This window comes from Molothrus ater, chromosome 1, assembly GCF_012460135.2.
Source record: "Molothrus ater isolate BHLD 08-10-18 breed brown headed cowbird chromosome 1, BPBGC_Mater_1.1, whole genome shotgun sequence".
Lineage (NCBI taxonomy): Eukaryota > Metazoa > Chordata > Aves > Passeriformes > Icteridae > Molothrus > Molothrus ater.
Window position 1 is genome coordinate 54953674 of NC_050478.2, and position 14156 is coordinate 54967829.

The following is a 14156-nucleotide window of genomic DNA, read 5'->3' on the forward strand; positions in this document are numbered from 1 at the left end:
GGTAACTTTCTTCAGAAATACCTAGCTAGCACATAATGCTTATGTTAATTATTTCTTAATGGAGATGATCTTGGGAAATTTATGATTATTAGGAGACTATGCCTTCACAAATTCTTCCAATAAGTCTGAAATAAATCTCTTTTGTATCAATGCATTTCTGACAAAGCTATTTTTAAAAAAGGAAGACAGACCTGGCTGGCTTTAAAGGTTTCCCAAGTTGTTAGGTTTTCTAAACCAAGTATATATGTTCTATCTAAATTTTCATAGTTTTGGGAGTTCAGTTTTTTGCAAAAGAGTTATTTAGCATTCCATCTAAAGAAGAATGAATTTGTCTGGAAGTGTTCCATCAGTGTCACTGCCTTCCTTAAGATGAGGAAAGAGGAGGGAGTTTTTGAGCATCCCAGTGGTAAAAAGTACTTCATCAGCAACTTTTGATATATCAGGAACATCACTGATATTTAATAGGAGTATTTTCATGGTCTGTCAAGAAACAGTAAATTCCTCTACAGATGAGCATCAATCTGGAAAATGTTTTGCAAAGCACTAGAAAAAGTTATCTTCATTTACTGCATTGCTATGTGTGGCATGACATGAGATTGTCTCAACAGGTGGTGAAATATGTTGTTGGCAAGTTACCAAACCATGCTGGAAACATTTGGTTTTGTTTCCCCAGTGCTCCATTATATCAGTTCTGTTATGAAGGTGGATCTGAGTCTGCAGAGAGAAATCCCATCTTTGCTGGGCATGAAGGAGCCTCTAGGTGGGCAGCATCTTCACTTCAGTGCATGCTGGATCAAATGTGGGTGTCTCTTTCTAGCCTCAGCCAATTCCTTTCCAAGAAGTATCTGTGGAAATGTCACAGATCAGGCTGGAGGAGGCAGTCAAGATCAGGCATCTGTATTGCTACTTTGATCATATGGCCTAATTCAGAAGCCAAACTGATAAGACCCAAAACCACTAGTAGCCTGTCTTATAGAAATAGTGATGTAGGTGGAAGGAAAATAAATCAACCTGTTAGCTCTTTGACACTGTGAGATGAGAAATAAGTGAGCTCTTTAATTTACCCATGTCATGAATGGCTGTAATCTTGTGTCTAGTTGGCATCATTTCTGCATAGTTACTGATGCAATGTAATTTAGTACAGTATAGTCTTACAGGCAATCATTAGAAAAATGTATTATATCAAATCAAAATATATCTTCTATAATTTTTTTTCCCAGCCACTCTGACAATTTCTTTAAAAATTTTATCTGGTTCTTCCTCTGCATTGAAGAAATTGTTGTCATTCATAAATTACCTCTGTCTGCCTTCTGTGATGAGACGTAATCAAGAGATACTTATAATGCTATCAATAAGACTTACCAACTTCATATCATTCTACTGAAAGAACATATTTTGCCACGAATGTTTTTTACCTACTTAATACAAAAATCCATCTATTTTATTAAAAATAGATTCTGTTTTATTTTAACCAAGACCAATAGGAAATATTTTCACTAATCTTGGAACTGAGAAAATGGGAAATAGCCTGAAAAGCATCACTATTGAAAATGAAAGCCTAGTTTCCTTAAATTGTTATCCTTTGAAGTGGTGTCATCAGAGCTGAATAAACAAGACTCTGCTATATATATCCTGTGAAACTAAACAGTGGGAGAATCCATGTGCACTTAAAGGTCTGTTATATTGAATTATTGAATGAGATCATTTTATTTGGCCATGTGACTGAAAAGCTTTTTGTTTGCTTTTTTTTAACTGCCAACAGCCAAGAACAACACATATTGCTGTGATAAATCCAGAGAGACAGTCTGTAAAGGACAAAGTTTTCTTTTTCTAGGTAGAATTTGAATGTTTGATTAAGAAATGTAACTGTGGTAGCTACAGATAAATTAGAAACCTATATATATATCTTCTTTGCTCAGAAAAAGAAAGTTTAATTTAGAATTACCACACTGTCTGTTAGGTATCACTGCAGAGGACTTTGGTACAATAAATTGTCTTAGTCAACTCGCTCAAGGATGAGCCTTAGTGGCCCTTCTGTACAGGAGAATGAATTGTTTATTGCATTGTGGCTGCTTCCAGCTTAAAAAGATTTTTGTTGTGTTTTTGTAGTTGATTTTTATGTTCTTCTGACAAGATCTCAGAAGCATATTTTTAAGAAGTTCTGTATAGGCAGTTACTTAATTTTAAAATAACAATCCAAATCTAATTTGAAAAGTTTCAAATTGAAGTTTTGTCAATGGCAATTGTTTTGTATTTGATTCTGTGCTTTTTATTTCTTGGAAATATGGTGGAAGAAAGTTTATCAAGTGGCTGCTTAAGCCTTTTTTTTCCTCAATCTTAAGGACTAGGAGTATCAAGTAAATAGCAAAAGAACTAGCTGGTCACCAGGTAAATATAGCCATCAGAAGTTAAATTATAATTAATGGTTTTTGGTAGGATCTTCAAACAAGTTGAAAGGATGGTCCCCTTGTCTTCAGTGCTATAAGGGGCAGAAGTTCAGATAGATAGTCTCTTGCTTTGAAAAGCTTGCAACTCAAAAGTCAGTAGATCAGGTAAATTAAATTGTCATGTGAACAAACTGAAACGCTATCAAAGGCAGTAAATAAAGTATTTCTTCTAGTGTTGATGTTTTTTGGAGGAAGCAGTTTTAAGGAAAGTGTCTGCTCAACAGTAAGAGCAGAGGACATACCAAAGGGTAGTAGAAAAGTGGAGGAACTGGTAAGAGGGATCGAAATAAGAAATAATGAGAACGTGAATCTGAGTGCACAGCTAGTATGCCAAAGGCTGAGACACACTGGTCACTTTTAGGAAGCTATCCAGTTACTTTTCAGCTACATTAGTAAATACAGGCAGAAACAACAGATAACAGTATTTATCTTTTTTTTTTTTTTTTTTTTTTTAATTCAGCAGAGTAATGTTTTGCTTTATTTGGGATGCAGTAAAGGACACGGTAATTCAGCTGAGGATATCACTGCTAAGTTAAATTTTGACCTTGTTCAGTCATAAGAAGTAATCAATCTTTTCAAGAAGTATGAGAGCAACTCATATGAAGCAGAGAAGGGCAAAGAGATTGTCTTTGCAGTTCTTTGAGATTCCTTTTTGTCTAATTCTTTCTCTTCTGTATAGCTCTAGTGCAGATATTCTGAACACAGCAGATTTCTGTACTGCTATTCACAGGAGGATGGCTCAGAAGTTAACATGCTAGTCTAGAGTAATCAGATTTTGCCATATGATTATAATTCTCTGAACTTGGTGTAGGAGTTCCTTGCCTTTTCTGTACTTTTTTTGCCCAATGGTAAAGTGACCAAAAGAAATGCACTATTATTGTATTAAGCATTTTTGTGAGGAAACAGAAAACTCAAAAGTTTGAGGAGCATAGGTGTTGCTATGCTATTAATAGTTCACTTCAGCCGCCCACACATAGGCTGCTTGAGTTATATCCTGCCTTGCCTCAAGCTGCCATCCCATGTCATGTTTGCCACCTGCACAGAGGTGTTTGAGGTAACCTTTGTGATCTGAGATGACCATGGGAAGGCAAATGAATCAAACTAGTGATTTCTCAAAGTTGATTTTTTGTTTTCATCTTGGTCTCTATTCTCTCATAATTGTTTCACTCCTACTTAATTCCTTCTTTGATTTCTCACTCTTTTTTCCTCTCTATATTTTGATCTATGTTGTTTATTGTTTCTTTCCATTTTGTTTTCCTGTTTAAGCTACAATCTATGAAAATGCACCATTCCAGCATCTCTACCTTGATGCTGTCCTCTGTTATATATGCTATCCTCACACACAGTCTAGGGAACAGCTTCTTTATTGTTCAAACCTGTACAGGTTTTCACATCCACTGGAGATAAGCACTGTTCAGGATACAGACAGAGAGTATCTGATGAGCCATTTTATCACGTGGGACCCCACAGCATTCTCTTGTGAAGTTCTTAAGAGAAAAGCAGAAGTCCCTAGCAGTATACTGACATAGCTGTTAGTATTCCTTCCCTTCTCATAAGCAAAATGAGGCCTTTGTAAACTCAAAAGCTCATCCTTCCGTCTCCTTTTAATTCTACTGCCCAGCTAAGTTTTAGTGCTGCACCTCTTAGGGTCACACTTAATGCTGAACAGTAACCATCTGCTATTGTGTTAAATTTTGCAAAGGTGCATACTTCCAGTAAAAGAAATTTGCTGGATGTTGCAAAGAAAATATTGTGGTACACTGCAATATGCAGGTCAGTGTCCTTTGTAAAGTTCTTTCTGGTTTTAACCAAATGACCAAGGACTAAGGTAGGAGTCTGTGGTTTCATTCCAAAAACAATCATGATCTTGTTTATTTTGTGGATCTCTTTAGAGAATTTTTACATTATCTGGGCAATGATGAAGAATTAGATTCTGTGATTTGCAGAAAGGTTACTATGATCATCTCTCATTGCATAATGTTCACATTTGTCACTTAGGCTGCATTTCCCTCTTACATTTTTATTATGAGAATGGAGCTTATCATAGTGGTTTATGCTTGTCTGGATATTATTCAGTATTCTTCTCGTTTTTTAAGCAAACTGTTCCAATGCATGATGGTATTTTGCAATACTCAAAGCACCAGCAAGCAAAAGCTTACAAAAAATTAACAAAAGAAAAGCATTTGTAAGAGAAGTACACCTTTTTGCTTCTTTAAGCAGTGAATACCTTACCAGAACTTCACAATTAGCAGAACAGTCCTTCAATAAGAAAAATCCACTGGGTCTATAAAATGTGAAGAGACAACATAAATTCATTGAAATTCAGTTTTAGTGAGAGAGGAGGTTGGGAGAAGGTTCTGAAGTAGCATCACTGTACAGTTGTCATGTATCTTCCCTAGTCATCTTCTTTTGAGGGGGATTGGAAAGAGGTTTGTTAGAGGTTAGATCCATATTACATCGACAATTAGTCTGACCAGTAGAGTTGTCTTTATGCTCTTCCATACTGGAGAATGCCTGGTACCCTGCAGCTTCCCTCTTCCATTACTTGGGCCATATTTCATGCATTCATGCAGTTCAGGATATGACTTCTCTTTGTACAGCAGAAATTGCCTATGTTATATATTAGAATAGCAATTGTGGAGCTGCATTAATCCACTAAATGATACATTCCCAAATGCAGTTTACTGTGATGGCCTTTCTTCTAGGATATGATCCACTGTGTCAAACTTGAGCAATAAAACTCAACTGTATATGGTGGACAAATTAGCACTATTGTGCCCAGTGTAAGAGAAGATCAAGGAGGAGTCTGGGGAACCATTACCAATACAGTAATAATACAGGACAGTGAAGATTTTCTGTAATTTGATGAATATTCAGTTGCTCTGTGTGTCATTAGTAGTGCCAATGTGTACAGAAAAAAGAACTGGCAACCACAGATGGCTTAAAGCTGATCTGGAAACCTGAGCTAAGTTCAGTCATTTTGTAAGATTAGTAACAGAAACCAGCACCTCACAAAGTAATTGATTCTAAGTGAAGAGCTTAATTGTAGTGTCTTTCTGCATTTTCTTTGGCAAAAATTTTATAGGAAAATGCTCATTGTTCTGTATTAATCAGGTTTTCAGGCTTTTGAGAGTCTGTCAATGACAAAGGGATTTTTTTCCACAACTTTACAGCAGATATTAATGAGAACAGAGGGTTCAGCAAACATTTCGCTGTCAGCTGTTATTTTTGCAGGAATGCAATGGTGAAATAGCAGCAGGAGTACAACGGCAAGGCTGTGTTTTTGGAAAGTGTGTGACTGTATAGTATGGAGAGTATGAAATTCAGTCAACTGCTTAGAGAAGAAAAGCCATTGAGCTTGTTGCATTAAAGCTATGCTGAGATCAAAATATTCATAGCAGAACTGAAACTGCACAATACATTATGCTATTTCAGACACAGGAATCTTAACTCTGTCATAAAATGGTAATTTATACTTACTGGATGTCTTCAGCACTAGAGAAAAATAAACAGTTTTTAAAAAAATCTTACAATTTTTCTAATAATGAAAATCCATCCAATTTTTAATCCTACAATGTAACAGTATTGAAAAATATCTTAATGCCTATCTTCTTTTACTGACCATATTGTGAGATTTCAGTGCTGAAGTGAAATGGAGGCAGAAGACTGTAGACTTTGACATCATGACAGAAAAAAACTGGTTTTGTTTTTAAATGCCACCCAACTAGATCTTGAGTAGTTAGATATGAATGTTACCTCTTTGGAGAGGAGGCTTTCTATTAGCTGGACAAAACAAATCGGTCCATAAGCTTAATACTTACATATCTGTAATCTACTGCACTGTCTCTTCCTGTCCCTCTTTGGAGCAGAACAACTAAGCAGCATCTTTGTAATGCTTCTCCCTGTTTTCACTTCAGCATCCCATGCGCTAACTGTGAGGAGGTTGGAATCTTGTGTGGCTTACATATAGAATACTCTATGTATATTCTACTCTTAGAATACTCTTGAGTATTCTGTTTCTTGTTTTTAACACCTTGCTGTCATGCTTGAGTGAGAGTCAGTATATAAGTTTTGAAATTATTTCTGTGCTGGGGTTAATACTTCTATGTTCTCTTCCTAGATAGCTTGTATTTCTGCAACGAACAGGGTTTCTTAAACTTTGTTCCCACACTTCTCAAATACCAGCTGGGAATCATGGACCATGCTTAACATTGCTACTTTGACACTGTTTTATAGTTTTGGATATTGGACACCTTGTGTAGCGTCCCACTGAATGAAAATAATTGTCTTTTAAAACATGGAGGTGTTTGTGGTGCTTGTGTAGGGTTTTTTGGTGGGAGGAGATGGCTGGCTTGTGGCAAGGTGAGTGGTGGGGTGGAGTTTTTTGTCTGTCTGGAATTACTGTCAGGCTCTGGTAAAGCTTGTGTCTGTGAGAAACAAGGCTCACTCTTTAAAATTTTTAGAAGTTTAATAAGGGATAAAAGAGACAGTATCCAGCACTGGGGTGCTCAGCAAGCTGCCAGAAACACACCTTAACTATAACAACTCTTCTTATGTACTTTCTTATTGCGTTGGTCAAATGCATATAAATGAAGATTATGCGTATTCAAACATTCCTTTGAGTTTACATGTCCCAAAATTCTGTATCTTAGTTCGACCCCTTATCTTATCTTATCTTCTTAGAGTATGTGCCACAATGCAGATGTGATTCTGAGAGTGTTGTATTTTATTTCCTTACAAGGGCCCCTGGTCTGTGGTTTGACAGTTACTGAGAGCCGAAGGGTCAGTGGTAGATTCCTTTTTGCTCTTTGGGTGTTCTTTGCCTTGTTCGTTCAATGTTATCTTATCATACAGACATTCTAGCTGTCTTTACAAGTATTTTAAATCAACATTAGCTATTTCACTATTGTCAGTTAGTTACAAAAATAAAGGCATTCATTATTACTTCACAAATACAATTGCCTCTGAAAAAGTTAATAAAGTTAATGTTATAATACACAGTACATATCCTCTAATTTAATATTTTGCAGAAGCTTAAACTATCATATATATTTATCACACTAAGATATACAATCTACACAGGGATTAGGGTATTAACTATAAAAGGCTGACAAATTATACTATATCAAAAGCAGTTGAAAAGAGATTACAAACTGTTCTATATCAAAATAATTTACAAAAGCTAATAATAACAAAAGATAATAACTACATAGTTATTTATAACAGGGCCATGAATTTTTCCTTTATGAGTTGACATATACTACTTCATAGCTGATTAAGTTAAAATACAGTCATGCTTACTTCAAACTTAACCCACTGCGTTTCTGTTTTTTTTAAATGCCAGATAAGCGTTGCTGTGTAGCATAAGAAGCTTCTTTCAAAGCTTCTATTTTATATTGGCCAAATACTTCTTTAAATTTTATGAGCATTTGCTGATATCCATATGATGTAGGGTAACTCTAAAATTATTTCTCCTGCATGGCTGGTTTTCATTTTAACCGATTTCTGCCCAGAAGTACCATCTTGAAAATTGCACATATTAGTCATGCAGCCCTAATATTTCTTTTGCAGGTTGTAGAAGAGTATGGTATTAGGTAAAAAAAATGTTGTGGAATGGTGTTGTAAAACTGTTGTGGAACAGTGTTATAGATGCATGAGTGTGCTTTTCTTGAGATCCAGAGCACTTTACTGCTCTCAAAAAAATTTGGACAGAGAGTCTATGACAATGGTTTTGAACTCTCATAAGTGTTTGTCTTGCTTTTCTGGGGTTATTCTGTTATACCCTAAATTGTGCTACTTTTGGCAAATTAGTTTATCTTAATTTTTTCAGGATTTTAATGGTCCTGTGAATTTCTGATGAAGTCTTCTCCTGAAGACTTCTCCTCTGTCTGAGCAGTCAAATCTTCCTGCCCTGAGTGGTTTTAAACATGTTGGTTGTTCTTTAAGAATACTGATGTGTGCCTGAGGGTGATGTATCTTGGGATGTCTGATGAAGTCAGTTCCTGTCCACCCTGCTGCTGCCCTGCAGGATGCGGAGCTGCCCTTGAGGCAGCTCCAGGGTGGCCACAGCTTACATCAAAGAATCAGTTTCAGTACTGGGTTTTCTTCTTCTTTTTTTTTTTTCTTTCCTTGTATTGCCACAGTCTTAAAAACTTTTTTTAGGAGATGAGGCTAAGCCTCTCAGGGTGGTAGTTTCAGTAAGTAGTAAAACACTCATTCTTGCCTCAAGACAAGAGTTTTCAGTGTAATCAAGCTTTCTCAAGCTAATCTGTGGTTTATTTTACTATATTAGTTTCTTCAGTATGTTGCACACACTTAACAACCTTCACATTACAATTATTCTAAAATTGCTCAGTTGAATTCAAGATCCTCATAAAACTGAATGTATTATATGGTAAATAAAGGCACTTAAGATTAAAGGCATATTGTTTAATCTTAAATCATCTGAAAGTTTTTGCAGATGCAGCAACCCCAAATGGAAGTACTCTTGATGACATTTATAAATTACATCAGACATGATTGATGTTCTTACTCAAATTTTGCGTCTTAGTGTAGAATCTGCCCTATGATAAGTCAGTACCACATTTCCTGGCAATTCCTCTCTACATGTTTTTACTTGACTGTATCTAAATTTACCATTGTATTAAATTTAGCTTTTACTTCATTCTCAATGCTAATTGGAATTAACTATTTAGTTCATATATTCTTAGCAACATGCTGGATGAACACTAATACTCATTTTAGATACTTTTTAAAAAATCTTTTTCTGTCTTTTTAAGAGAAAGCTTAGTGGTAGCTGAGATAGTTTAATTATATGAAATGAGGTAGCTTTTATCCTGTTTTATTTTATTAGGGTGAACATATTCATCAACTATTTCATACAGTCTTCAGTAGATGACAAAAACTTGAATATAAAACATTTACTGAGATTCAGTTTGTGTCCATTTCTTTAATTTTTAGATTTTATTTTATTGTAAATGATACAGACTGTTCATACACATTGATAAATGTTCTCAACCTCAAATTTTATTTCTCTGTATGGGTATACTAAGAAAAAAAATGCTAGCCACTTGCCTTCACTAAGTTCTAGATTCACTCAAGCCCTTCAGGCCACCACATGTTCAAGATCTTTGATTTCTCTGCTTTCTTTTTCTCTAAAGGCAGACAAGCCTTCATCCAGCTGTAGCCCTACCCCAAAAACAACCTGTAGGTGATGACCTAACTGAGCAAAAATAAAATATAAGCTATAGACTTCTATTGACAAGCGACTTCCACTTTGAGACAGAGTGCATAAACAAGAGCTGAAAGGTAGGTCAGTTTCTACAACTGTCAACCTGGCATCTTTTCTGTTTAACTACCAATGGTAAACTTGTGAGTAGGTTGGTTCTAAAAGGCTGAGCTACACATTCATTAGTCCACGGAGTTATATGGGTGGGATCTAAAAGAACCTGTGAGGAATTGTTTACTTTAGCCCCAGTCTGCTTCACCGTCTCTATATGGAATTGTGGGGATGGGATTAGGAGTGCTTTTAGCAAAAGAATAAGTGAACCCCAGTTATCTGTGTACATGGCATGAGCTGCAGGACTTCATGAGGGTAAGTTTCTTTAGTCTCTGGCTTGGAACGTTTAGATCCAACCATATGACATATATATTGTTCTGATTTGGATTGGGAAAATTGAGAAACTGTGTTATAAATTATCTGTATTAAGATTAGGGTTGGTGTTTGTAGAGGCTAAATTGTAACACTGCATCTTGGTTCAGCTAAATATCTGTATATCAATGGAAAGTTGGAGATAGGATAAAAAAATCCCAAACCATAGGATGTAAGTGCTGTGGGAGGTTGTTCCGTTCTGAGCCTTGCACTATTGGGCCTGAGTGCACATTTGAAAATGTGGATGTGTGCCATTGATATGAAAAAAAGAGTCTATCATGACAACTTTTGATGCTGTAGTTTGTTATCTATGTTATGAATGCTCATGCTACAGTTAACATGCTTCTTGCTCCAAATGTGGTTTGAATGCATTGCCATGGTCAGGAGGCTTACCTGGCCACCATCTCTTTGAAAAAAATGTGTTGGATTTTCAGAAAGCCCCCTGGTGTGGATCAGAGCTGCACCACGGTTGTGGGCAGCCTGTTTGGCTCATTGGTGACAAGGAGCAATGTGAAGGCCTGTGATGATTCAAAATATTAAATGATTTCTCTTTATAATTTTCTGTGATACTTATTAATATTTTATGAAGAGGTTGGTGATAAGAGTGTATGAGGGTTTTTTGACTAGTTAACTTTCTTACAAGCAACTAAAAATGAACATAGCTATTGGCAGCAAAAGGCTAGTCTATATCTTTTTTTCTTCTCTGATATCACTCTTTCAGTCTTTCTGTGGTAATATGACAAAACTTCCTTTCATATGCATGTCCACAGGTGGCATTGCATCACCTTCATTATTATCTTGACCTCTGGTTTCCACAGTAGCAATGCTCATCACTCCTTTGTGCAGCCTGATTTGCCAGCTGTGAGGCTGGCTGGACTTTGGAGAAGAAGGTGGTCTGAGAAAGAATATGGTAGTACTGGAGCTGTACATTCTTTGTTTTGAGAAGAATGCATTTTAATGTTTATATGTGTATTCATAGCATCTGTTACTGTTTCAATTTTGTGGGACTTCTGGGTTTTGTTTTAGTTTTGTTTGGTTTTGTTATTAACTGTGAAAATAGATCATTTGGTCAATTTGTAATGGGAGAGCAATCAATCTGTGGGATGGTTCACTCCTACAAGCAAGTACTCTGTAAAGATTTGAGGATTGCTTTATAAGAAGGGTGAAGCCTATTTGCAGCTATGTTTAAGTCTTCAGTATTATAATGAATGGATAGCAATGGGATTTAATAATAGAATGCATTTATTGTGATTAAATGCAGTGCAACGTGTAGCTGCGTCAAATTACTTTTGAGATTGCTGATTGAATAGCCCTTATTGCTGAATTATTGTAGCATGCTTATTATCTAGTGGATGACAATCTACTCATGAATTAATGAGGGGAGCAAAATGAATGCTATGTTTTAAATAGGCATCAGCCTTACAGTTCTTTAATTTTTATGACTTTATGTTGAAAATCATGCCAATAAAAATAATGTTAAAACTGTTCAATGTAATGAGAACAAAAACCTGATGAGGTTTTCTTCTTTCTTTATCTGAACTGGAGGACAATTTGTAGTGCCAGCAAAATTCTGTCATTCTTTCTTGCTTTGAAAAAACAAGAACCATTACCCCAAGGACTCCATACTTGGAAGTATATTTACACACAAACACACACACCCCCCCATACTCCTGCTTTCATCTTTTTTTTTTCTTCTTTTTTTTTTACAGAATAGTTTCTTGTGTGAATTTTGGAAGTAGTAGAGCACAAAACACTCCCAAAAGTAAAATGCTATTTATGTCTAACTGCAAGAACAGAATGTTGAAAGTAGCAGATGTTTTGATTTGTGTCATTAATGTTGAATTATTCCTTATTCCCTTCACTATAGGTTCTTCAAAAATTAGGAAAAGCAGACGAAACTAAAGATGAACAGTTTGAAGAATACGTTCAAAATTTCAAACGGCAAGAGGTCAGTTACTTTTTCACTTTCTTTAATTGGTCTTAAGAATGCAATATATTTAACTTGCTGGTTTTGAAGGTGTTTCAGGGAACAGATAGAATTCTATTTTTTCTTGGGTACAAAATTTTGTTGTGCAGTTTTCAAACAGAGATAACAGTTGCATTTGTCCATGCAGACCACTAAAATATGAGCTGAAAATAAAAGGACAATTGTTGTCATATGTAACATCATCATGCTTAAACTGCTTGAGATCAGAGTGACATTTTCACCAGTAATTAAGAATAGAACCCAACCTCAACTAAATGCAGCTCTGTGGTCGCCTTGTTACAAAGCAAGAGAAGTATTTATATGGTTTCATTTTGTGGATTACTTTCATCAGTGCTATATAATAATGCCGGTTTTATAAGAGTGAGCAGATTAATAGTTTCAGACTACAGCATATGTTGTGAAGTTCCCCATGGGTGCTGAGGTCTGTGGTGGCAGTCTGATGAAGCATAACTAGGCAGCAATGCTCAATTACTCCTAGTGTTATAACCACAACACAGGAAACAAAAGGTGCTCCAAGGAGTTTATAATCTCCTTCCAGTGCAATCCTAAATTCTAACCCCAATTACTTGTTGCTTTGTTGGATAGACTTTTTGGCTCTAAGGTGATGAATTGCAATTTAATATACAGTACACCTTTCTAGCACAAAAATAATACCTCCCATGAACTGTGGTAATACCACCAAGAAAACAGTCTTATTACATAAGTATGAACTAACATATCTGTCGTTTTTGTGAGCTGTTATTTAGAGCTCCTATAGAAAAGAATTGGAGAGTGAGAACTGCTCCCACACATTTTACACAATCTAAAATTTGGCTCATATCAGTGTTTGCAGTTTCTGCTCTGAATCAGTCCTATTCTACCAAATGCACTTCCCTCCTTTCCATGTAAACATCCTAACTGCTAGGATGCTTATTAACTCTTCTGCATCTTATTGTCACTTTGCCTTATTTTCCTCTCAGTGTAGAAGAGAGGGACGTTTCAAAAGCTATTGAGCTTTCCTCTTCACCAAAGAGAAGAATACTGGGAAGTAAAATAATCTGTAGCTCTGAGATGGGTAGTTCTTTCCTCAAATTTCCCAAGGTCAGGAAGATGGTGGGATTAAACAGAAGTTTTGAAATCCTACAGAGATGCTATATTTTCCCTTTTCTTCCCTTTCCACTTTTGCAAGTCCTCTTGACTTGACCTTTTGATTATTCGATGTCATTGCTTATCCTTGTTCTCCGTATCCCAGCTGTTTCACAGCTAGTAACTGTGTAGAAATATGGTGCATCTCTGAGGAGTTTCTTCACTGTAGGAACAAATAGAGCATCTCCATGAGAAAACTGAATTTGTGGTACTTTTTTAGTTCAAAATTCTGGGACAAAAAAGAAGGGAAAGAGGAAAAAAATCCTTTTAAGCAAAACAATATCTCAAGTATTTCTGCCCTTTATCAAGAATTTTCTGTAATGGTGATTTTAAGCTGAAAATCTTGCTTAGATCTAAGGAGGATATTAGCATTACTTTCTTTTTTATTTCCTCATTCTTTGATGTACATGGAGGCAGTAATAAACAGTAAAGGACTCTGCAGGAACTGCATGATGCTAAATCCTAAATGCAAATGTGAGTAGGGACCAGAGAGAGAATTGGGTAGGGCGAGGTGACTGCAAAGGGAACTACTACAATTGTCACGACAGTCCTATGCAGATTAGGCTAGGTGCACTGACACACCAAACAAGAGAGACTATTTACTGAACTAGTCACACATGCTTACTGTGCTTTCAAGAAGTTCTGTTGTGCTCAATTCTTCAAATGCAGCAGGGAAAATGCTGCAAAAGCGCCGTTTCTGCCATGTTCACCAAGAAGAAGCATATAAATAGTTTAATTTTTCTAAGTTTTGTCCATGCTTTGATCTACAATTTAATAGCAATGCAAAGATATGAAGCATTACAATGTACATCTGAATTATCACTCATACTGATTTATGCCATGCAGAACTGCTGTCATTTGTGAACTCAGGCAGCCATCTCTTCTTGGTTTACATTCAGTCCTGCTTTCAAGTTCATTCTGCAACTCTAGAGGCTTTAGATAAAGG

At 36.0% G+C, this 14156-nt stretch overlaps 1 protein-coding gene across 2 annotated transcripts in view; it reads left to right on the plus strand.

The window, feature by feature from the left end:
• Nucleotides 1-14156, plus strand: part of AMPH (amphiphysin) — a 124156-nt gene that overhangs the window by 46743 nt on the left and 63257 nt on the right. For both annotated transcript variants that reach the window (XM_054516542.1, XM_036397151.2), the window contains exon 2: nucleotides 11966-12046. In XM_054516542.1, the coding sequence (XP_054372517.1) occupies nucleotides 11966-12046 (81 nt within the window). The remainder of the gene's footprint in view (nucleotides 1-11965; nucleotides 12047-14156) is intronic.